The 26,137-nt window shown below is 41.8% G+C and overlaps 1 protein-coding gene across 3 annotated transcripts in view; it reads left to right on the top strand.

The window, feature by feature from the left end:
- NBAS (neuroblastoma amplified sequence) overlaps positions 1-26,137 on the top strand; it is a 195,222-nt gene that overhangs the window by 77,301 nt on the left and 91,784 nt on the right. For all 3 annotated transcript variants that reach the window (XM_014461993.2, XM_023759896.1, XM_023759897.1), the window contains exons 23-28: positions 2,216-2,369; positions 8,168-8,353; positions 9,845-10,018; positions 14,829-14,962; positions 19,210-19,272; positions 21,088-21,210. In XM_014461993.2, coding sequence (XP_014317479.1) covers positions 2,216-2,369; positions 8,168-8,353; positions 9,845-10,018; positions 14,829-14,962; positions 19,210-19,272; positions 21,088-21,210 — 834 coding nt within the window. The remainder of the gene's footprint in view (positions 1-2,215; positions 2,370-8,167; positions 8,354-9,844; positions 10,019-14,828; positions 14,963-19,209; positions 19,273-21,087; positions 21,211-26,137) is intronic.

Raw genomic sequence — 26,137 nt, 5'->3', positions numbered from 1 at the left:
CAAGCATGGCAAGCTACAGTGGAGTAAACCTGCTGCGCTGGAACTCCCAAACCTATAAAATGAAAAGCCAGGAAAAACTTGGCCGAGGAAAGGTGCTTTTGAAGACGACAGAGAGTTTCTGTGGGACAGGTCACCTCCCGTTGCCCAGTCATTTAGTGAGTGCCTGCCCACTGGTAGATTCAAGGATACTGAGGGGGGGAAGGGCAGACACAGGCCTGGCTCCCGCAGGATGCAGCAGGGGAAGGGTGCTCACACAGGATGCAGCAGGGGAAGGGTGCTCACAGGATGCAGCAGGGGGAGGGTGCTCACACAGGATGCAGCAGGGGAAGGTGCTCACACAGGATGCAGCAGGGGAAGGTGCTCACACAGGATGCAGCAGGGGAAGGGTGCTCACACAGGATGCAGCAGGGGAAGGGTGCTCACAGGATGCAGCAGGGGAGGGTGCTCACACAGGATGCAGCAGGGGAAGGGTGCTCACAGGATGCAGCAGGGGAGGGTGCTCACACAGGATGCAGCAGGGGAAGGGTGCTCACACAGGATGCAGCAGGGGAAGGGTGCTCACAGGATGCAGCAGGGGGAGGGTGCTCACACAGGATGCAGCAGGGGAAGGGTGCTCACAGGATGCAGCAGGGGGAAGGTGCTCACACAGGATGCAGCAGGGGAAGGGTGCTCACACAGGCTTCTAAGGGAAGTTCGGGTTAGGGGTAAAAGTATGGCAGTTATGATGTCTGTGCTAATTTGTATTTTATAGTCGAAGGGGGAACCCAGAGAGAGTATAGAATGAGAAGAGAGCGGGATGAAGTGTTTGGAAGAACAGCTATTTAATGGTGGAGGGTATTCTAACCCAGAGGAATGAAAAGAGCAGCGGGGAAGAGGAGAGAGATCAGACCCGTAGCGGAGTGGAAGGAGAGAAGCATGTGAGTGGAAGGAGAAAGTGGGTGGAGTTTATGAAATGGTCAAAAGGAAGGACTGAAAAATATATCAAAGGCGCTCCAGGTGCTTGCGGGGATGTGTGCTGCTGCAGTGGGGGGATTGCGGAGGGCGCCATGTGACATTTCCACTGTGGGGAAAATCCCTGGTCAGAATGCTAATGGCAGTTGTGAGCCTAGGGAGTAAATGGCTACCAGTTACAAGCGTTAGAGGTTGTCTGTGGATACGAAGTCCAAACATCTATGGGCTTTGTGTCTGGGCAAATATTACAGCTACCAATCTTTCCAATAAAATAATACCCATAAATCAGAATTAGGCACCTGCCTGGGGGCCAGCTGGTGTTCTCCTTGGACTTTATATTATTTAGACTATTCTTGTATAGTATTATTCCCATTTTTATCTGAATTAAGCGAATCTCAGACTACTTTTCACTTACGAATTTAGACAAGGTTTCACGGCTTTTTATGATGGAATTATGCTTCATCTTCAGTTCTGACTCCAAGCCCGCCGCCTTATAATAGTAACAATTAGAGCGCCTGTCATGTATTGCCAGCCTGCTGTAGATGGATGGATGTCCCTAATGGAATGCAGCGTTTTCCCTTATGTCTCCCTGAAATATCTTAGTCTAAGCGAATGTTCCTCCTTTTTAGTCCTTAACCCTGGAAGGCCAGGGTCATCCTCATTCAAGCTTGTAGTCCATGACCTTGGTGATGCTCTTTCAGTGAACAGTCCTCTAGCCGTTTCTCTTTCCCTCCTGATGGCGAGGGATGTAGAGTGGTGGCATATTTGCAAATGCCAGTGTAGTGCTATGTTGTTGACACCTCCACAAGGTATATTATCATCATAAGGTGTATTTCCTTTTATTTTTATGGAAAACAAGCATTTCTTAATTTCAGTTTGCATCAAAATCACCTGGAGGTTTTTTCCAAAACAGGTGATTTTGGTTTGGCAGCCCTGCGGCAGGCACCTAGCCGTGTGCATTTCGTGAAAGCATCCCATGGTGACTTTCATTTTGCTAATACTTGTTTGATTGTTTTGGGGCATAGTTGTTTTGATTTATTGTCCATTCTGATTTTTTTAATTTGGGAAAACTAGTAGGAAAATAAATTAAGCACCTCCCAAAATGCCCCATTTATCTTGTACGTGTGCACACGCATATAGGAAAACACACACACACACACACACACACACACATATTTCCTGTTTCTGTGTACGAGCCCACTCCCAAATTATAATCTTTCCCAGCATTCCAATCAGTTACTAATTGTTCCTTTTTGCTTTACAGAATGGTTGTTGAGCCGAGCCTCCAAGATGAGAGTGAATTCTTGTACGCTGCTCAGCCTGAGTTACTGAGGTTCAAGACCACCCAGCTTGCAGTAGAGAGCGTGATGGACTGGTACCAGACCCGAGCAGAGGAGATAGAGCATCATGCTGGGCAGGTGAGGGGCGGTGGCAGCTGCCTCTCAGAGGTGCCGGCAGCTGCCTTGGGTCCCGAGGGCTCAGTGCACGGAGTGGCTGCCAACAGTGGCGCCAGGGTCGTGTGCATAGTTTGCGAGGGTTGAATGAACATTTCTTACCACTTTGGTTCATTTATCATTTGTCTAGAAAGTTTTTGTGGCTTTTTGGAAATTATTAAAGAGCAAACACATGCAAGAAAAGTTGTTCAAAATCTTTCTTTAAAATGTAAGCTGTGAAATATGGTACATACTGTTCGAGATTTTCCATGTATTTTTAGTAGGTTTAACACCATATTAATTAAAAAGATTGTATCAGCCCAGAAATGCTTGACAGTCCCCTGTCCCATTGCAGTAACACAGCGAATTGTAATGTTGCTTCTCAGAAACCCTGCTTGAGGCTCTGTCCTCACGTTTTCCTTAACCAGCCTCCGTTCCCATGTGCCGTCTTACTGACATGCATGGCATTGCCTTAGAGAAAGGGCGTGGAAGAGAGAGGGAGGGGACTCTACACTCGCAGGACATCCAACTGCTAATTTTGTCTCTTCCACCATCGCACCTTGTGACTCTGGACCTGCTACCTACCTTTTTTAGTACCTTAGTTTTCTCATGGGTTAGTTCTTATACCAGAGTCGGTGAGAACAGAGGCAATATACAGGAGGGAACATTTCAAATTCTGCTAGTTGAGTGATCTGCTAATGTAAGCAACAGTTGTCTTCATCTCAGAGGGCAGAAGTCAGCGGTTTGGAGCAAGGAGCGGGAGTTGCACTTAGGAATCTCATTCGGGGTTGGGCCAGTGGGTGACTTTTTTCCCACGTGCAGTCTTAGCATTGGACCATCCATCCTTCCATCCGTTTTCCATCTGATGGGAAGGGTGACTTCAGGGGGTCTGAATTCTATACTGTGGGAGGGAATGCGTACCCCTGTGTTTAAATTTCTGTGCACTGTCTCTGGCCTGGCCCTAGGTCTCTATTTGAGAGCCTGGAGTTTCTGCTTAATCTGATTCCCGTTTTTATTATTCATAGAATTGAAGATGATTTATTTGCAGGAGCTGATGGGAACATGGGGGATGGCCAAGAATACTTATGATTTCTGAGTTTTTGAAGATGACTGCGGACCATAGTAGAAACTGTTTAGAATCGCAGGCTGTTGTAATGAAGAGAGTCCCTGGAGATGGTCTGGTCTGATTTTCTGGGTGGTAGTAGGTAAACTAAGGCTCACAGATAGGACAGCGAGCCGCTAGCTCAGGGGTTGCGGTGACGGAGCCAGGTCTCTGTGATAGTTCTCTTAGAGCCCACATGCAAATGAGCAAGTGCACAAACCTTAGAGCAAGAGAGAGTAATTAAAAAGTGGGCTCAGTAGTAAACATTTTGTAAGACATTATCCTGATGAGAAAATCATAAACATATCTTATTAGTAGAAAACTTCCAAAAAATTAATATAATATGACTTCGTGGCAATATATAAGGTAAGTAAAATACGTAAATGCTGGGTCATGACTGTGCTGGAAGTGTAGTTGGTGAGAAGTCACCTTGAATGAGAGGGCGGGAGCTGTGATTCAGGTGTCATATTGTTTGAGTTAAATACCAGAGATTGCCGTCTGGGATGCGAACAGCTCATGGTAAACTTTTTAACAAAACAAAGTAATATCCTCACTTGATTATATAGTAGCTGCGTTCCAGGACATTCTGTGTAATTTAACCCATACAAAAAAAGACTTGTGTAAATATTAAATGTAGTCGAGGTCTGATCCTTGTAAGTAGGTTTTGCAGAACACCTGAAAGGTAGGCAGGACTCAGGACAAGGTGGTTACGTGGGCTGCCCTGCACGTTGTGGGGCGTCTGGCCTCGCTGGCTCCCACCCACCAATTCTTGTGACAGACAGAAACGCCCCCTCAGAGTTTCCGGGTGCCTCTGGTGGACCCTTCTGCTTCCATTGGGGACACATCTGGAAATGACCAGTTCATATTGGTCAGATTAAGCAAAGGCATTTTAGTTTGCTAATGCAGGAGAAACCCACTCGGTAATAACTGGTGGAGAAAGCTCTCAGGTGAGCCGGTGAGGCACATGTTTGTCCAAGTGAATGTGTAACTCGTATCTAGACATCTTTTCAGGACCCGCGGGCATCACCTGGTTCCCAGGACGTGCCTGGTGTTTACCTCTGTCTGTGTCACAAGGGAAAGGATTCCTGTGGACCAGTTCTGTCTGAGCACTTGGTGGTTTCTTAGCTGAACCAGCGAGAGCTTTTTGAGAGTAAGGAGGAAGGCGGTGTGAGCGTACTGATACATACATTTAAATAACTGATTTCTCTGTAGCTCTGTTATTTGAACTGGGAATGAGAATGAAAAACTTCTCATGTCTAAAAAGTGCTGGGCAACCACCTTGTGCATGTCAAAAGATCAGTAATGGCTTCTCAGTTTGTAGTTTTTAAATATTTCGTAACCCAAATTTCAGTCATTATTCAGAATTTAAAAAAAAATAGCAGTAATGCAAAGAGGAAAAGGGCCACACTGAAAAGTGGAATAAATTGTCGTTTTTACACTTATCTATATTCTTATTTATTTATTTTATTAGTACCTTATTTATTTAATTTTTTAAAAATATATTTTATTGACTTTTTACAGAGAGGAAGGGAGAGGGATAGAGAGTTAGAAACATCGATGAGAGAGAAACATCGATCAGCTGCCTCCTGCACACCTCCCACTGGGGATGTGCCCACAACCAAGGTACCTGCCCTTGACCGGAATTGAACCTGGGACCTTTCAGTCCACAGGCTGACACCCTATCCACTAAGCCAAACTGGTTAGTAGTACTTTATTTTTTTAAGAGAAGTTTTTAGGTTTATAGAAAAATTGAGTAGAAAGGACAGAGTTCCCTTTCTTACCCCCAACCAATCATTAACATCTCGCGTTTGAGTGCTGCGTCTGTTACAGTTGATGAACCAAGATGTCCTTTAGCAGGTGAAGGGGAAGTGAACATCAGTGCGGCCACACAGTGGAATATTCCTCAGCACTGAAAAGAAAGGAGCTGTCGAGTCAAGAGTAGGCATGGAAGAGCCTTAAGTGCATGGAGTGATTTATTTAGCTGCCTTCGAGTCTCTCATCTCTCTCATTTATTTAAAAACATTTCTAATGGAGGTGTTATTCTTCAGCTTCATTTCATGGGTTGGCGTTTCATGTGGCTTATGCTACAATCAAAGTGATATCTAGCATAGTTTCATCTTTTTCATTTTTAAAATTTAATTGATATGGGACTTCTTTTTCCTCAGTGCCTGCAAATACCTTTAGCAAAATATTTTTGTTGGCTTAGAATAATGTATCTCGTGGTAAAATTTGTCCAGGGAGGGCTTGGGGTTTGTGGTATAATTCTTTGAGTGGCATGAACGCCTACTTTCCTATGAGGTGTCAGTTATTTGATTCTAAAACACTTTTACTTCAGTAAGTATTGGGAAAGCAACAGTTTCAAGGTTGATATGAAAAAGATGAGTCCGGATCACAAAATTGGTGAGTGTTTTACATCGCTAATGTGCATATGAGTTATGGTTTATGCATCAAGTTTTCTTGTTTTCTGAAAGCGCACCTGAGATAGTGTTTTTAATTGGTAAACAGGTAGATGGGTCCTTTCAGACACGACTTGAGTTTTTATTGTTAGACATTGGGTGAAAACGTGATCTGTCAAAGCATTACCGGGTCACTCCCATTGTGCCTCAAACCTCCCTACTGTGGTTCCCTCTCATGTTTATTCCACTCTTTCCAACAGAACATGCATTTCTTCTTTCTTTCGCTTTATCTTCACCTGTTGATCCTGGGTCTCTGAGGGCTGTGGGTGGATCCGTAACATGCTACTCCCTCTGCCCTTCTCTCCTCACCCCCACCACCTCCTGCATCCTTCTCCGCAGTGAATCGCTTGGTGTATCATTGGGAAACTGGAGAGCCTCTTCCATTATTCCTACTCTTTCCACCCTTTCCCTGAAGGCGTGGTCTCTTCCTGCCTTCCAGCTTTTTGCTTTCCCTGTGCTTTGGACCCCACACTCCCACCTGCTCAACCATCTGGTCTCTCTTCTGTATCTTCACCCGTCCTCACCTGTGTCTGTTGCCCCCCCCCCCACCTTTGACATAAAGTTCAACTCGGTGCTATTTTATGCGTGCAGAACCATCGAGCCCCGTTCCCCCAGCTCAGCTTAGCTGACTTCTTTCCGTCACAGCCCAGCTAGTCGCTGTCTCTGGAGTCACTTGCTCAGTGTCCGGCGACTCTTCGTTTCCTGGAGTCTGGCTGCTCCTGCCCCTCAACGGAAGCCGTATCATCCCAGCTCCCGTGGCCTCTCAGTGCCTGGGCTCCTGCCTTTGCTGTCTAATAGACTGGCCTTCCACCTCCTGCTTCCTCCCTCCTGCAGTCTCTCCTGCCGAGGCCCCTGGGATCCCCTGTTCCTTCTTGTCTTTGTCTTAGCCATTCCTGTTAGTCTCCTCCACGTGGCTCCTGTTCTTTGGTTTGTCCCTTAAAGATTGCTGTCCCTCGGGTGCTGCCCTTGCCACTAGTAGCGAGTCTTCTAGTGCTCGTAGGTGCCGTTCTCCCAGCGTCAGTCCTGTCCACCCCCAGTTCATCGTTCCATACGTACTTCCTCAGGATCTCTCCGAAGTGTAAGAAATGACACGTCACAGTCGGAAATCCGTTGGTAGAATTGCATTCCAGGAAACTGCAAATTCCTTAGCTCTGCAAACAGTGTTCTTCGTCATCTGGCCCCTCCCTGTCTCCAGCCACGTTTCTCCCGCTTCATCTCACACCCCGTTCCAGGCGTAGGGAACTCATTGTGCTTTTGAACAGATTGCACATCTCTGCCTTCCGCTGCTCTCTTGCCCTTCGCCCTCGTTCACCTGCTAACCCCACTGATTCTCTAAAGCTCTGGGAGACTTGGTCACACTCTCAGGCTGGGCTTCGGGCCCTCTTTTTTGAGATCAAACTCACCCACGTACCTCCCTCCCTCCACTTCAGGCATTGTTTTACTGATTGTGTTCCCTGTGAGATGGAGAGATCCTTGAAGGAGAGACCTCTCTCATTCAGCTTTATATTCCTAACTCACACAGTGGTGCTTAGCTCATAATAGGTCCTCACTAAATACCTGTTAGTCTGGGAGTGGGAGTAAGTAAGGAGTAGTAAGAGGCACTATAGGTGTAGGCCACCTTAGAAATTTGCCACCAATCAAAATCTGTCATTTTGTAAATCTTGTCAAATGATAGAGTCAAATCGCTGTCTACTGAGCATCTGTAGGAAAATCATTCTTCATTTTGTCTAGGAGGAGTCTGCATATTTGAAGTAAGGCAGAGAAAATATAGATTGAATGGAAGTGCCATATGGAAGGCACTGGGAAAGGCTGGGTACTAGAGAGGAATATGAAAGCAAAACAGTATTTTTAGAGCAGAATGTTGCAGTGAAAATAAGATTAATTTGGTATTATCACTAACTAGCTATGATTTCCCCCTGCCTGTTAATGTTGTCAGAGTTACATAGATATTTGTAAAACTACCCTGTAACTATAATGGTCTATGGATTTAAGATGGTTGCCTTTCTCTTACCATCTTTATCTTCAGAATTTCTTGCTGACTGTGTGATTCTTTTGAAACTGTATTATTGTGATATATTTGATAAGTAACTCTAAAGTTTTGTACTAAAAATGTATAATATTGTTTATGTGATTTTGTGTAAGTTGGTTACAAGAATTAGCTTCTATGCAGAAGGCTTTTACTTGCGGACGTCTGGCTCAGGCTTACTGCTGCCTTTCCGTTTTAGGTTGACTGTGCATTGTCCCTTGTTCGGCTGGGGATGGAGCGGAACATCCCTGGCCTGCTGGCCCTGTGTGATGATTTGGTTACTCTGGAAGCGCTGGTCTACGAAGCCGGCTGTGACTTAACCCTGACCTTGAAGGAGCTCCAGCAGATGGAAGACATTGAAAAGCTACGGTTACTGATGAATAGTGTAGGTGTAATTTTAACTCCCGTTTTAAGTATTCCTTGTAACTTTGATTGATGTGTGTCTCAGAGCTGAAGAGGAAATGTCCTCCAAACCCGAGAACTTAGTAAATTAAGGAAGGGTTCTTGACTTTCTAAAACTGTTTACAGTTTAATGGGTAAGTTACTGAAGGCCTCCAACACTGTTCTGGTTGTTTTGTATCCTGCCGCCCTTTATTCATACAAATCTATATGTAACCACCCCGCCCCACCCCTTTCCAGCAAGGCATATTTCTAAACTAGCTCTCATTCTAGTATTCATGATTCTAATCCTCCACCGTGTTAAAAGTCACAGCTACGTATTTATTTCAAGATCTGAAAAAAAAATTACTCGCGGTCAGAGAGCTGGGTGTGTGTGAAGGAAACATCTTGACTTCAGGATTAGTATGTTTAGAAGAATTTGCCTGTTTTCTTAGATTTTTGGGGGGTCATCCTGGGGAGAAAATACATTCCTAAAGTTAGGAGTTGGTTTCTGCTAAGCCCACCGAGTAGAGAGATATCTGTGACTCTAGAATGATGGGGCTGAGGAGGTGCTCGCTGCTTTTCCAGTCTCTGCTCTTGGGCGGCTGGTGTGAATGGGCCAGGCCATCGCGGTCACAGCTGCCCGAGAGCTTCCCTTTCTCCCTGACTCTTCTTTTCTCTCCTGTGCTTTCTCTCCATCTTCCTTTCTCTCTCTCATCCCTCTCTCTCGTCATCTTTCTCCCTCTTACCAATCCCCCTTTTGCCTTTCCCTCTACCCCTACCTTCCCTTTTTCTAATTATTAATTTCTTTTCTGACCATCTACCCAGTGACATTGATTTGTGTTATATGTAAGACTCCTCTTAAGAGATTTAGGGGTATCTCCTGGGGTAGCTAAGAGAGGGGATTGGGTAATTGGGGTAGCAATGAGTAAAATGATGGGTGCCATTGGGAGTTCTGTGAAGGCGGTTGTAAAGGGGCAAAACAAAACAGAGGAGGAGGAAAGGGCGGGGGAGAATCCGGGTTTCATGGATGAGCCTGCTCTCGAGTGGCTGCTTTCTAGAGCTCTGTACACCTGTCTCTGGCTCTCGCTTCTTTATTACACACTTCCTGTTGGTCTGTGGTGTCTCTCTGACAATATACCTGTCCCCCACACATACACACTTGTGGGGTAGAACCTGTCTTCACTCTGGGAACCTCTGACTCAGCGCTGGCCTGCGGGGGGGGGGGGGGGGGCAGGGGGGGTGTAGGTAGGGATCCCGAGGGGGCTGGGGCTGGGGGGAAGGGCTTCCGGGTGGGGGTGCCCTTAACCCCCCCACCCCCGGGAGGGGGGGTTCTTTTACCTCCCAGGGCGGGGGGGAACCGGAGGGGCTGTTTTAGGGCGCGCTGGGCTTCCTCTGTTGACTCAGTATGATCATCGGGGACTTCTGGAGCGTTAGTCTGGAATAAGCAGGTGTTTAATGTAATTCAGTGTGGGCTTATTTTTCATTGCATCTTCAGTGTTCCGAGGACAAGTACGTGACGGGCGCCTACCAGTGGATGGTCCCGTTCCTCCACCGCTGTGAGAAGCAGGCCCCGGGCGCGGCGCAGGAGCTGCTGAAGGAGTACTTGGTGATGTCAGCCAAAGGGGACCTGAGACTCCCCCTGAAGATATTTCAGCATTCCAAGCCAGACGTAAGTAGAAACTCTAGCATCGGAGAAATCTCTGCACTGCTTCCTCTGAAGAGTTAGGTTTTGTTTATTAAATTTTAATAATAGGCTTTGCAAGTAATTTCTCTTTCAACAGAAAAGGAAATGGTTGTCATTTAATTCTTTAAACATGTTTTAATAGTTCGGTCCAGAATTGTTTTGGAATTCCGTAAAATTATGTTTATTTTAACTGGTTTACTCCCATGTTTACTGACGGTTATGTTTTGGAAACTGGCAACACCAAAAAGACTAACAGGTGATAGGCATTGAGCTCTATCGGCAGGTGCGTTGACAGTGTGACCTCATTTAATCCTTATAGCGATCCTGTGAGGTAGCTGTTTTCATTATGTTATATTGCGGGAAAAGAGAATCGTGGGCTAGAGAGGCTGTGCAATTGCCCGGGCCCCATAGTAAGGAGTGGGACCTGGCTTCAGACATTCTAATCTCACAGTCCCGTTCTTAGCCATGTGCTTCCTGACCTTGAGGGCCTTCCAGTATTTAGGGAAATCTTTGGGGTCTCATAAGGAGATCTTGTCATTATTCTTAATAACTCTGTTTGCTTAGGATTGCTGATTGATAGCTCTGTATGTCCACCGGGGTCAAGCAGTTGTTGAGGTTTTGGGTGGTAAGCCATTTGGTTAAGGGCAGCATACTCCTCCAAAGCAGACCATCTCTTAATTTAGCCGGAGATGAGATGTGCTGGTTCAGAAGGCAGGGCTCCTTTCCTGGGAGGGACTCAGGCGGTGGCCCTGCCACGTGGGGCACAGATTTTGTAGTGAGATTCAAGCATTAGATAGGGATTCAAGCGGAAGTCATTTCAGGCCCCGCCCACCCTGCGCTCTAATGGGGGCACTTCCTTGTGCTAGCTTTGTTACAACCCGAAGTCCTCCGGGGCATGTGGTCATAACCAGCAGAGTTAAGATGAAAAGGAAAGCATTGCTTATTAATTAGCATGTTCTTTGGTTTCTGGAAGCTCGTCTGTCAGAAATGTATCTGTTCATTGGTTGTTTAAAAGTTCCCATCTCCTCATATGCAGCTACGACTTAGTATTCGGATTTTAAATCTGGGGAGCTTCCCTGGGAGCCGGGTGGGCTGCTGACGCCCGAGAAATACTGTGAGAGCAGGATGGATCGGGTATGAATGTTTTATGAGGAAGAAAGAATGACTTTAAATTCTTGTCAGTAATCTTTCGTGTGATACTTCTTCCTCACAGAATCTTATAAATCCTTTGTATATAGTCAGTTTTTTGTTGTTTTACTTGGCAATTTAGCATGTGCCTTTTGAATAAAACATAGAGCCCTTTGAAATATGTAAACAGCATAGGAGAGAACAATGGTGTTGCTGGGCTTTTCTCTCCCGCTCCAGCTTCTCTTGCTCCAGTGTTATCTTTCTACCACACACACTGGACCACGTGACCATCTACAGAGAGCCTCCAGGGGCTGCCATTGCCTGCAGGGTAAACACTCATCTCTCTCGGGTGGCCTGGAAGGTTCTTTGCGGTCTGCTCTTGTCTGCCTCCTCAGCCTCACTTCCCTCCCTGGGTGCACTAGGCCACGGCTCCAAACTTCTCCCTTCGTCACCCTGCCTCTGTGTTCTCATGGGCTCTTCCTTCTGTTTGGTGTAGTCAGCCCCCTTTCCTGCACTTACACAACACCTGCCTCCCTCCGGGCCCTGCTCTCTCAGATCCCCTCTCCAGTGAACCCTCTGGGCCTTACCCGGAGGGCTTGTTCCTGCCTCTGTAATAGCTGGTCTCATGCTGTCTCTCCCTCCCTTTGTTTCCTGTGTACGTTCTCTGTCTTATGTGTTTATTACAAGGGGTTAACATGGTGCCTTGTAGAGAGCAAATGCTTGGTAAATGTTGGCAGGGCAAATGGATGAATGAATGATGCGTGCATGAAATCGGGTCTTATTTTTCTGCTAGAGTGACTTGATTACATTGCTTTTATTATACTGGATTGTTTACAAAAAGAGCGTATCTGGGATCTGCCATGAGTCATGCAGAGTAGATTTAGTAACGTGGCAGGAACAACGATTTTTTGTATTTGACAGTTTAGGCTAAGTTATGCAGAATTAACAAATGAGCTCAAAATCTTAGTAGCTTATAACAGCAAGTATTCATTTCTCACAGGTGTCATGTAGGCTGTTGTTGGCGTCTGCTGTGTCCCAGGTCTTATTCATTCTGGGACTTCAGTTGAAAGAATAGCCCCCTTCTCTAGCTTGTGGCACAAGAAAAAGGGCAAAGTAGAACCACACAGTGGCTCTTCAAGTTTTAGCTCAGAGTGGTTCAGGTTACTCCTCTCACACGTCACAGGCCAGAGGCGGCACATGGCTGAGCCTGCTGTTAATGGAACAGGGAAGAATAATCCCTCTTAGGGAGTCGGGAGTGTGTAATTGGGAACTAGAATACAAGCACATTTGTCATCTTTACATTCTCACGTGCCTCAAACTTTTCTTCTCTTTTACAGCATCCTAAATCACTCCTCTCTGGTTTCTCTTCGCTTGATCTGCCTTTGGAAAGTGAAACTGCCTAGAGAAGATTTAGGAATAAAATATTCTTTGTGCTCATACTGTCCTGTGTCTTCTATACTAGTATACTTTGAATGCACTAGTGCATCAGGCTATGTGCATTTTCAAAATTTTAATTTTCTAATTTATTATATACCATCCAGGTATATAACAGGTTAGAATTTAGGGAATAGGGGTTCTGTAATACGTGTTTGGCAATTTATCCAGTGATTCTTTTTTAAAAAAATATATTTTATTGGTTTTTTACAGAGAGGAAGGGAGAGGGATAGAGAGTCAGAAACATCAATGAGAGAGAAACATCGATCAGTTGCCTCCTGCACATTCCTTACTGGGGATGTGCCCGCAACCAAGGTACATGCCCTTGACCGGAATCGAACCTGGGACCCTTGAGTCCACAGGCTGACGCTCTATCCACTGAGCCAAACCGGTTAGGGCAATCCAGTGATTCTGAAGGAATGCTAGGGTTAGGACAGCGATGGTGAACCTATGACACGTGTGTCAGAGGTGACATGCGAACTCATTTTTTTAGTTGATTTTTCTTTGTTAAATGGCATTTAAATATATAAAATAAATATCAAAAATATAAATCTTTGTTTTACTATGGTTGCAAATATCAAAACATTTCTATATGTGACACAGCACCAGAGTTAAGTTAGGGTTTTTCAAAATGCTGACACGCTGAGCTCAAAAGGTTCACCATCACTGGGTTAGGAACAGCTGTTTTAATTGGGAATTCACTGTATATGATAGTTTTTTAGGTGCAAGATTTTAGTTCTTTCTGATTAAATAATTCAATGGGCAATTTTAGTTTTAAAATTACTTCTAACTTAATGCTTATCTATATATATAAAAGGCTAATGTGCAAAGTGTCCCCTCGGGAGTTCGACTGGGAGACTGGGAGTTCGATCGCTCGCTATGATCACCAAGAGGCGGCGCAGAGCGAAGGAAGGCTCTGGCTGGCAGCCAGCAGCTGGCAGCCGGGGAAGGAAGGCCCCAGGGACCCTACCTGTGCACGAATTTCGTGCACCAGGCCTCTAGTTGTAGACTATTTAGAAAACCTAGCAAAAGATAAAGATGGAAATATATGCTTTTGGCAATATTATTGACTAGACAATCTGAAATCAGAAAAAGTTAGCTATTTTAATTAACTTTTAATAATACTTTTATTACTGCTGCCTGTCCCTATTTTACCAGTTTGTCACTTTGAAACCTTGGACAACTTTTTGATGCCACATTAATGTTATATATTTTTTTTCTTAACACCTTGAAGAAAGGTATATAAAGGCTTTAACCCAACTACTTTAAAAAAATCTTTATTTCTCAGGTAACCTTGAATGTTTCTTTTCTCCATCCATTGATGTGATTTTTCTACGGAGAAAATGCCTTTGTTCGACAGTTTCCCTCCATCACTTTCCTATCTGTTTAGTGTTTCTACTAGAAGGTTGAAAACTAGTAGATCTTATTATGGAAATGATCTTAAACTTATTTTGCTATTAAAAAGGTCTCTAAGAAAACTGTTGGAAACTTCCATTTTTTTTTAGTAGTGGCAATAATATAAACATTCTACACTTACTTTATTTAATCCACACAACAATGTTATTCCTGTTAGGAAGTTGTTGTTAATATCCCAGGTTTATAGATGAGAAAAACAAAGCACAAATCTGTTATTTTTATGTCCCAGAAATCTAAGATTGGAACCTGTGGTTTGCAGTGGGAAGTGGTATATCCTGTATAGAAAGTGACTCAATGTAGCCATTTTCTGCATCAGAAATATGGAGTATATTCTTGGATTTGAATAGTCCTGCGTTACAATGTGACTTTGGGTACAATGTCAGTATTGTTTAGTTAAATGACTAATATATTATGCATCTTGAAAAATCGAACATATCTGAATATTACTTAAGGAATTTTATATATTTTTGTAGTTGAAACACATAAAATATGGCTTTAGGGTTATGTTTTTAATGAGTTGCCTTTTTAATTCACTGTGTCTCTTCTATCTTGAATGGGTTGTAAATTGAATCTGCTTTTAGCAGATGCAAAGCTTATGGGTACAAATTATCTTTTCTAGCTGATTCTATAATTAAAATGTGATTTCATTTAGAATTATTAACGATCCCCAAAGTCTGTAAGCTAAAGAAATATCAAGATTTGTTTCTGCAGTTGATTAATTGAACTATTTAATATTCTATTGACAGTGGCACTGGGGTGTGGAAAACGTGCCTGTAAATCTATTGACATTTAGTACAGTGTGCTTTATTTTCCCCAGCTGCAGCAAAAAATTATTCCTGACCAGGACCAGCTGATGGCAGTAGCTCTGGACTGCATCTACAACTGTGAACGGACTGACCAGCTCTTCCTTTGCTATGACATATTAGAATGTCTGCCACAGAGGGGATATGGGTGAGAAGCCACACTGCCAATCTTGCTGTGTCTCTATATTCTCACGGTTAAAATGAAAATGTTGCTTCCTTGAATGTTCATTGCCGAGAATTTGAGGAGTATAAAAAAATATAAAGAAGAAAAAGAAATGATCTGCAAATCAGTTGCCTACAGATAAACTTTTGTTTTTCTAGCAGTATATGGGAAGTCACTATAATTTCCTCAACCTTGATAATTAATTATCCATTAGAACAGAAACAAAAACACCACTACCACCACAACAAGAAATACTTTTTTAAAAGTGTATAGACAATGATATGTCTTTGTTTTAAGTTGTGTTTCCAGTTAATCATTTTCTGTATTTGTATTTCTTCTATGAATTGTTTGTTCTTGGCTCTTGCCTATAGTAATCCCTTTAAGCAGAATGCATTAATATATATAATTCACTTTATTTTTTTCCTTTCAATCTTACTGAGATATAACTAACATAAAGCACCATATAACTGTAAGGTGTACAGCATAATGACTTGACCTGCATATATTGTAAAATGATCACCATAAATAAGTTAACATTCATCACATCATATAGATACAAAAGAAGAAAAAAACACAAATGTTTTTGTGATGAGATCTTTTAGGATTTACTCTATGAGAAATTTAAACATACAGCAGTATTGACAATAATTGTCATGCACATTACATCCCTAGGAGTACTTATTTGTCTTATAACTGGAAATTTGTATTTTTGACCACCTTCATATAATTACCCCACCTTCCATTCCCTGCCTATGGTAACCACAAATCTGATTTTTTTTCTGTGAGTTTAGTGTTGTTGTTTTTTAATTCTACGTATAAGTGAGGTCACACAGTATATTTGTTTGGCTTATTTCATGCAGCATAATATCCTCAAGGTCCATCCATGCTGTAAGTGGCAGGATTTTCTTTTTTTTTTTATGGATGAATAATATTCTTTTGTGATGTATATTTCAGACACACACACACATTATAGATATGGGAAGTCACTATGTATGTGTCACACACACACATCAAATTTGCTTTATCCGTTCATCTGTTGATGGACACTTAGGTTGTTTCTATGTCTCAGCTATTGTAAATAATGCTGCAGTGAACATGGGGGTGCAGATATCTCTCCGACACAGTGATCTCATTTCCTTCATCTATATACCCAGGAGTGGAATTGCTGGATCACATGATAGTTCAGTTTTTAATTTCTTGAGGAATGAATTTACATAATTTTTAACTGGGCTTATAAGTGGGAATTTATACAACCTTCCTTTGTTTCATTTAGTTGTATGCAATCACATTTATATTTTCTTTTTGGAAGTCAGACAACATTCATTCTTTTAATCACTCCTTCAAATCTAGTAAATGTTATAAATTTAACGTCTGGAGAAGCTAATACCAACATATGGAAGGGCATGGAATGCAGTCGGTGGGCCTGTTTATAACCCTTTGTGACTTTAACCAAGACACTTCACTTCTTGGTCCTCAGTTTCCTCATTTACAAAATCACATATTGTTTCATGGAGCCCCTCATGCTCTGATTATTCTCTTTGCCCTTTTTCTCCCCCTTCTGCCTCTTCTTTTCTCCCTGCCTTTTATCCTGTGTGTGTGTGTGTGAAATGAATGGTAGAAATCACCAGTTTTGCAACCCACTGTGAAATACTTGTTTCATGCCTGAATTCAGGCGAAAGGTTTTCTAAAAAATAAATTTTGTGTGTGTGTAATTTCACTGAGGAATTTACCTTTATAAACCTTTCATCAAGCTCTGAAATGTAGCTTCACTGGGAGTCAGACCCCTGGCAGCCTGTGCCTCCTGGTGAGAAACAGCAGGAAGTAAAATTGTTTCCCTGAATCTCATCAGTCCTTTAAACTGCACTCTGGCTTACAGTACATGCAGGGAAAGAGGAACAAGTTAAGCAGAGTGTGAGCTATGCCACAGTCAGCGGGCCTTTTCACGTTGAGAAGTCAGTGTCCTGGAGAAGAAGAGTGGTGAGGTGGGGTGCTACAGTTCTAAAGCCAGGGAGTCCACAGGGACATAACCCCCTTCAAAGTTTTCACTGAAATCATGTGTGAAGCAGGAAAAGTCAGGAGATTGGAAGACGTGTGACAGATGAGCAGCCGTGGCTGCCTCACCTTTCCCAGCCTTGAGAACCTGTCTGAAAGCAAGCACTCACTGTAGATGCTGTTCTTCTTGACTTGGCCTCTGCCGGCTTGAGGCCTCCTTTGTTGCCCCCGACTCAACTGGGTAAAAGCGTTGACTTCCACCTGACACATATATCTTCAAAAACTAAACGTATTTGACTTTTTTCAGTAAGATCAAATAAGCATAAGCTTATCTATTAATTTTTAAACAGTAATTTGTCTACCATGAGGAGATAGTCATAGTGCCAATAGGATGAGGATATTATTATTTGTTTAAATATATTTTTATTGATTTCAGAGAGGAAGGGAGAGGGAGAGAGAGACAGAAGCTTCAGTGATGAGAGAGAATCATTGCTTGGCCAATAGGATGATGATATTAAAATAACTTTTTAAATTGTAGACATGACAGTTCAGGAGTTAGTATATTTGTTTCAAAGAGTATACAGGCTAAAAAATGCCTCTCTTCTCTGTATGAGGCTAAAAGCTATTTGAGCTTCAGTTGAATGATTTCTGATCTAACAGATTTTTTTATTCTTTTGTAAACACACAAAAAACACTTGATGCTCTTTTGTTACATTTCTTTCTTAACGGTTGTATGTCCCAATTACAATGTTTAAAATAGCTTGTAATTGTACATTAGCTCACTATGAAAATATAGGGCTTCGGAATATTTTCCGTGATTCTCTTTGCTCTTTGTGCCCCGTTTGCCAATTTATATTCTCCCAGTGATTGGTTGTTTTTTCTTGGTGGTTCAGTGGTTGTTACTTACCAAATAGCAAACTATTTTTTTTTTTTTGCCATTTAGAGAATGAACAATCACTTACTAAATTTAATTAAACTTTTGTGCATCTTACCTAGGCAGCATACTTCATCTGGCTGAAAGAAACCTTTTGTCATTGTGTTTGTGAATGTCAGTTCACAAAGGAAGAACTATATTCTTGCCAATCAATGACAAATGTTTATTACCGAGCTATTAACTGATAATTTAAAAAATATTATTCCTGGATGTTAACGGAAGTTAGATCTGACAAATGATCTTTTTTTTTGAAAGACTTTAAATGTAATATACCTTAATTTATCACTCTAGTCCAAGTCTTAAAATTTGGTTCAAAAAGATAGTATAATCTTTGTAAATTGCACTAAATAACTGCCAAGTAGATTTAGAATCAGGGCAGATTGATCGTTTCCAAAATAATGAGGCTTTTCTGTTCAAGTTCGGTCATTTTTAATTGTCCAAGTCCAGAAAAGAACTTTACTTGGTCTCTTTGTTAGGAAAACCCTCCAATCTTGCGGGAATGTAGCTGGGTCAGTGTGGCGGCTCTGTTGCCAGCGTTCCCTCCGTGGTTGGGACACAGCTGTAGAGGATGGAAGAGGACTTTGATAGCAGTTGCTAAACTTTGCTGCCAAATTGCTGCCTTCACTTGTATGTGCTTGGGCCATGCTAAGGCTGCCCGACCGGCACATTTGCACCAGTGTGTGACTTTTTCATGATGATGTTTCTCTCAGTCCCCTGTCCACGTGCTTCCCCACAAAGGGTTTGCTTTTATTGATGGCCCTGCTTCCCCCTGGTTCCTTCATATTGAAGTGGTTGCAGAGGGAGTGATGATATGAAGAAGAACCAAGAACTTAGGATCCTGATGGAAGCTTCCCAGGGTATCACAGGTGGTGTAGACAGGCTGGGAGAAAACCATCATGCAGGGCCTCATCTGTTTTATTGGTTCAAAGAACAGAAATAAATGACAGTTTCCTCCTTACCTTCTTAAAAGAAAAAAGGCAATTGGTTTATAATTCTTTTTTTGCATGTGTCTTTTGGTAGAACTGAACTTAGAGTTCTTTAGAAAATAGTTGCCCCTGTCTTGCTCATGTAAAATAGAGAATTTTGTTTTACTCCGTTATGTTTTATCTTAGTCTCTTGAGGCATGAAAGATGCTGAATGAGTTCAGGAGATAGGCCTGGAATTTCACCTGGACCGTGGAAAATTGTGATGTATTAAGTTCAGGAAACAGCGTGTCTTTTTTTTTTTTTTCAGTCAAGTGAGTTTTGAACTTTATTTAAAGAACTACTACTGGAATTTAATTGTAATTTATTTCTTAATCCTTTAGCCCTAAGACAGAGGCAACCACCGCTCTTCATGACATGGTAGACCAGCTGGAGCAGATTCTCAGGTGAGAAGAGTGACAGGCTGTGGCTCTGTGCTGATTAAGAAATGTCACTTTAAATATGCTTGGCAGTCATTTCCACTTGGACCAATGTATGTGTGACTCTTGTGAGTGAGTTGTCTTCAAACAAATATAGCACTAGCTTATTTTACAAACGGCTAGAGTAATAAGATCATGGACTTTGAAGACTGGTAGACATGTGTTCAAATCTAGGTGTGGCCATTTACCAGTGGTGTGATCTTTGAGCCTAAGGTTTTGTATCTCTGATGTTGAACTCATGAGGTTATGGAATTAACATTAGAGTAAGCATTTAAAGTACTTTGCACACTGTAGGTAAACAACAAAAAAAAATTAGTTCCTGTACTAATTACTGCATTTATCAGCAAACAGTGTTCATTATACTCCTAACTTCGATTTTTGGGACAATACATTTGATTGACTATCCAGATATAGCAAACTGCACTAGTGCCTTTAAGTAACTGTAGTAATATTCTTTTACTGTCAAGTGAAAAATCAAATTGTCTCTTTTGGAGACTGAAATTTCCCAATTTTCCATTTAGGAAGTCTAATATTTATTAGTATTTATTTTTATATAAGTATGTAATTATGGTTGTGTATAATTTTTAACTATTTGTATTAAAAATAAAATTTTAGGAATGATAAACTTTGTTCTTCCTATATGTAATTATAGAAATTATAGGAAATAAATAATAACATTGATTTATTGTAATATGTATAGTAAAGTATAATAATTTGGAATCTGTGAATTAGAAATTATTTTCATTCAAATTAAAGGACTTTAGGATAAAGATATTTTGAAGTTCACTGGGTTAAGTCAGTATAGATTTATTCCTTACAAATCTTCATGGTTGCCTTTGTCCCCTAATGAAACTGAACTGCCTCAAAGATCTACAGTGAAATAAACAATTTATTTCACCCTCTGTCACTGGTTGTAGCTGTGGGCGGTCCTCATAGTCACTTATACTCTCAGTCCCTCCAGGGAACAGTACCATCCTGTAGGTTCTGGATGATACTGGCCTTTCACTGTTGAGCTTAATTGCTGACCTTTTAAAATAAGAACTTTTTAGTCCTGTTCCAACTTATAGTCATTAATAGGTGATAAATGTTTTGACGTGGCAGGTGACATGACCCATGAAACCTGTCTTTGTGAAGAGTGATTAAATGCTAACCAGTTTCTCCGTAAGCCCAGTAGTAGTTAATGCATAAATGTGAGGTCTGGCGAGGTAGTCCCGGTGTATGTCCTGCTGATAGTCATGGAATGGAATATCTCAAGAAGGTTCATATGAGACCAAGAAAGTCTGTGATATATTTTGTATGTTTATAGAATGGATTCTGGAGGGAGATTGAGTCTTATGGTATTTCTGTGGCTTTCCAACTATGAAATTCTTTGCTTATTGCTTTTTTAGCAGCCTTGCCTATAACAAAATACTCAATAGGATTGTTAAGAGTTAAAGCTGGGTATTGAAATGATAAATTTGGCTTATTTTACTGACTTGATGCTTTTAGAGTCAGGAAAAGTGTATTAAAGGATTTGGAGAGAAAGATATGTTATGCTTTTTTGTGTGCTTGTTACTTCTTCCAAGCATATTGTAGTAAAAGTCAGTAGGGGAAAATGATTTGATATATAATTACTAGTTTGTTTGTCTTTTTTCTGAGAATTAATGTAATATATAAAATTGGGTTATTCTATGTGTGTGTGTGGTTTTTTTTTAATAGGAAATACCTAACTGCTACTTATATATTTAAGATGCTTAGACTTTGTTTGGTAGCCAGACTTGAAAAGTCTTCTTTCACTTCCAGCGTGTCAGAGCTTCTGGAGAAACATGGCCTTGAGAAGCCAATTTCATTTGTTAAAAACACTCAGTCGAGCGCAGAAGAGGCGCGCAAGCTGATGGTTAGACTGACCAGGCACACCGGTCGGAAGTGAGTAATAAAATTGGTTGATACTTGTATACGGTTAAAAATAAGACTGCTTTTTTTTTCTTCATTGAGTTATACATGACCCACAATAGATTGGCATATTTAAAGAGAGTAGAATTTAAGTTTTGAGAGATGTATATGCCCATGAAACCATCATTCCATTCAAGATAATAAGCATATGGGTAAATCCTAACTGTCTTTCCTGCCCCTTTATACTTCCCTCCCTACTGCTTCTCTTCATCACACTCCATCCCCTCTCCAGGCTGCCACCCACCCACTGTTTGGTCCCTATATATTACTGTACATTTCCTAGGATTTTATGTAAAAGGAATCAACAGTAAACACTTTTGGGGGGGGGGTTGTCACTCAGCATAATTATTTTGTGATTCATCCATGTTGTCTCATGGATCAATAAATCATTCAATTTTACTTGCTGAATAGTATTCCATTGTATGGATTTATCACACTTTGTTTATTCGCCTGTTGGCGGACATTTGGGTTGTTTTGAGCTTTGGCTCTTACAAATAAGCCATGAATTTCATGCACCAGTCTTTGTATGGACATGTTCTTTCTTCTGGATGAATCCATAAGAATGGAATGGTAACATCATTTGGTAGGTGGATGGTTAACTTTTAAAAAAAACCCTGCCAAACTGCCTCCCACAGTAATTGTATCATTTTCTCTTCTAACCAGTCTTGTGGGAGGGTTCCAGTCGCTCCACATCCTCATTAGCACTTGTTATGGTTTGTCTTAAGTTTCGCTATTCTGATAGGTGTATGGAGTGGTCTCTACTTTTGGTTTTAATAGCTTTCTCTAATGAGTAATAATGTGCTTAATTGCCACTTGGTCATTTTTAAAATTAGGTTGTTTGTGTCCTTATTATTAATTTTGAGAGTTCTTACATGTTCAGGATACAAGTCCTTTATTAAATATGCGTTGCAAAGATTTTCTCTCGTCTGTGCCTTAATCTTTTCATTCTTTTACCAGTGTCTTTTAAAGAGCATACTTTTAAAATGTTGATGAAGTCCAGTTCATTCATTTTTTCTTTTTTGATTGTGCTTTGGACATCATATTGAGAGACTTTTCCCACAAAGATTTTCTATAGCTAGCAAAATTTTATAGCTTTGTAGATTTATACAGTGGGCCTCAAAATTAGATAATATTTATACAGTGGACCTCAAAATTAGATAATATTAGTTGTTTTGTTTATTTTGGGGTCTTTGTGTTTACATATGAATTTTAGAATTAGTTTGTCATTTTCTGCAAAAAACAATCTTTTGGATTTTTGATGGGGATTATGTTGAGTCTATAGATTCACTTGGAGAGCATTTCTGTCTTAAATTAGTATTAAGTCTTTTAGTCAGTGAACTCAGCATGTTTTTCATTTACTTATGTCTTTAATTTCTTTTAATGATCTTTGCTGTTTTCAGTGTATAAGTCTTGTACTTATTTTGTTAAGTGTATTCCTAAATATTTTATTATTTTTGGTGTTACTGTTTTTCATTTCATATTTATATTGTTCATTCCCAATGTGTAGAAATGCAGTTGAATTTTGATATGTTGATCTTGTGTCTTCCAGTTTTGCTGGACTCATTTAGTAGCTCCAGTAGGTTTTTTTGGGGAGATTCTACAGGGTTTTCCACATCACCCATGAACAGAGATGACTTTATGTCTTTCTTTCCAATGTGTGTGCTTTTTATTTATTTTCCTCTTTTTTATTGGTGTTAGCATGCTATAGTTTGTGATATACGGCATGGTTCACAGGTCCTCCCGTTAGCATGATATGCCTTTCACTTTTAGTTATTTTGTGTTTTTGCGTTTGAAGTGCCCTTCTTGTCGGCAGCATATAAGTTGGGCCTTTTATGCTAGGATTATAAGGGAATTAATACCCATTATGCCTGCCCTCAAGCAATACCAGCCATAAGATGGCAGAATAAACCTGTACCTCCCAGGTGACTCCTGCAGTCAGAGCCTCAATTGACAGTGAAAATTGCTTATGGAATGCCGCCAGTGTTGGCTTGTTCAAGGACTCTCCTGCCTAACACGTCCCTGCTTTCGTGTCTGCCTCTCTTTATACCTCTCTCTTTACACAGTGCCCTGTAGTGATCGACATAGGTGTCATATATTCCCTCTGACCATACGCTTCTCCAGGGCAAGTGTCATAGTCACATACATCTAACATGGGACCTTGCATAGCAGTGGCTCTCTCTTAATAATTACTAAGTGAGTAATTCAGAAGGGTTTGGCATCTTATGTCTTAAGATTTCTTTACAACTATAAACGAATGGTCACTATTTCTGATCATGCCAAGTTTGAAGCTACTCGTCAATAGGAGAGCTCTGTTGTTGCTGGTAGATTATCTACTGTCTTTCCATTGAGTCCCTCAAGTACTTCTGATGTCCTGAAGGTGATTTCTGTCCTGGCGGTCTGCTTCCTGTGAATGTGTAGGAGGATGGCCAAGCATGCAACACACTGAAGATTCTCAGAGGGAAGGGGGTGGGAGCGCGGGAAGAGATTAACCAAAGAACTTATATGCATATATGCATGACCCATGGACACAGACAGTAGTGCAGTGAAGGCCTGGGGAGGGGGTAGGAGTGAGGAGGGGATCAATGGGGGAAAAAGAGGGGGCATATGTAATACTTTCAACAATAAAGATAAATTAAAAAAAAAAACAAAAAACAAAACAACCAAAAAACAAACAAAAAAACAAAGTAGTCAACTTGGAATGTATCATTTCACATATGCTACAGTAGCTGTGCCTTCTGTACCTACAGACTACTCTCATTCACCTTATACAGGTGGTGGATTTCTTTGTCACAGATCAAGTTTTACCACCTTGAGTGTAATACTCTTTCTCCCAGGAAAATGCACTTCTATTACAAAGCTGTAACTAACACATAGTGTTTGTATGCAGAGATCTCTCTCTTAATTTGCAAACCCCTTCAAGTTCTACTCCTGGTGTTTATTTACTGAACATGTTTTGAGAAGGCCATTGTAAATAATGCCCTATAATCTATTTTAATTAGGACCTGTACTTATGGACAGCCATGTGTGAGGAAACAATAATGCCATCTGTCCTAGCCTTGATGGCTTCCAGGAGAACAGCTGGGCCGTGAGAACTTGAATTCAGCTAGACGGTACCTAGTCTGATTTCATCCTCAGGTGCCAGGTGGACACTCGCTTCATCAAACCCTTTGCCACTTCTCCGCAGCCAAATCTGAGAGCGCCTCTAATTCCTGGAGGCCCACCTACAGAGTTCACATACCAGGGTCTCACTGTTGTGAACATTGCAGGGATTTTCCTGGAAGACTTGCCAATATATCAGTTTTGTGTATTTGTATGCTGGGGGGAAAGTTTCCTTTTATGCTTTATTGAATGTGGGAAGGAAGTAACTTTTTATTTTATGTAATAAATATTAAATGCTATAAGCAAAATAAAGCATATACTTATTAATAGTTTTAGGTGAAAGATTTCTGAAGACTAGAATTCTCATAGGAATGATCCCACATATACACTCTCCCCCTCATGGCAATGCTATTATAAACAAACCGTTTGTTTGCCCTGTTTTAATGCATAAAAAAGAAAAGATGCGTGAAAAAGAAACATTCATTTGGCATTTGACAAACAAAGTGCAACACAAAACAAAACCTGCCCTTTTCAAACAATGAGATTCATGATCATGTAGAATTTCAAGATTAGAAAGTAAAGATAAATGATGATTCCAGGCTCATATATACTCCACAAAGATGAATGATCGAAAGAGGCAAGAGGATTTCAAAGCAACTCTAGTCCCATGAGACATGCGAGTAGCCGTGCATGTGACTATAGAAAAACAAATGTTTTTGTAACTTTCAGATTCATTCATTCACATTTATTGAACATAATTTTATAGCAGAAAAATGGGGGGAGTGTCTTCACACATTTTTGTTTAAGTTAATCCTCACAGTGTGCAAAAGAGAATCTGAAGCTCAGAGAAATTAAGAAACAAACATTTAAATCCACACAAGTGATTTTTTATAGTACTTAGGGACATCTTGCTTCAATGCCTATGTTTTATCAAAGCTACTCTCATCCATTCCTTGTCCCTCTCTGAGATGGGCTCTAAGTGAGGCAACTGAAATTCAGGGATATTAAATGACTTGCTCACGACCATGCAGCTGATAGGTGACTGCGGGTGAAATTGTTAACAAAGCCCTTTCCTCGTCTGCAGGGGAGTCTGAACCGTTAACTCTCTAGCTCTGTAACCCTGGCTACCAACGTAAATGGTGTCTGATCACCCGGCTCGGCTCGGGTGGGCCTCGCTGCTGGTGTAGCACGTTCCTGCTGGGTATCTCGCCTCTGCCCGGGAGGGGTTGTCAATGAACTGGGACACCTGGGTGTGGTCACCGGCGTGTCCTGGAGGGGACCTGGAAACCCTGCCTATGGAATTGTTACAAAAGATACAGGCTCTTGTGGGGCATGAGCTCTTCCCAAGCTAGAAAGGCTGGATCCTGCAACTACCCTGTGAGGCTGCGTCTTCTTGCATCTGGGCTGGCACCTGGGAGGGAGGCAACCCCTGCAGTATCCTGTGACCACTTGCTCTGTGGACTGCAGCGAGGTCTCCCCCTGAGAGGAACAGCTGATGTCCCCTGCTGGTGATGTCCTTGCTGTGGGTCCAGCGTCTGGACCGATGCCACGTGTGGCCGGTGGTGGCCTCTGGGTCCACATGTGTAGTGGAAGTGAAGCAGACCCCGGCTGAGGGCTGCAGAGTGAGGAAGATGGGGTTGGAGACCCCATCTCCCGTAGCCCAGCGCTTTCTCTGCTAGATGCAGCCTCTTTCGCACTGGGCTTTGGTTGGCCCCAGGCCCTCCCAGGGTGTTTCCCTGGGCTGTTGCCTGGTAGCACTCTTCCAGTTTCATGTCTAGGCGGCTGATGAGGGAGCCCGCCT

The sequence above is a fragment of the Myotis lucifugus genome, unplaced genomic scaffold, assembly GCF_000147115.1.
Source record: "Myotis lucifugus unplaced genomic scaffold, Myoluc2.0 scaffold_165, whole genome shotgun sequence".
Lineage (NCBI taxonomy): Eukaryota > Metazoa > Chordata > Mammalia > Chiroptera > Vespertilionidae > Myotis > Myotis lucifugus.
This window is presented reverse-complemented; position numbering and strand designations above follow the sequence as displayed.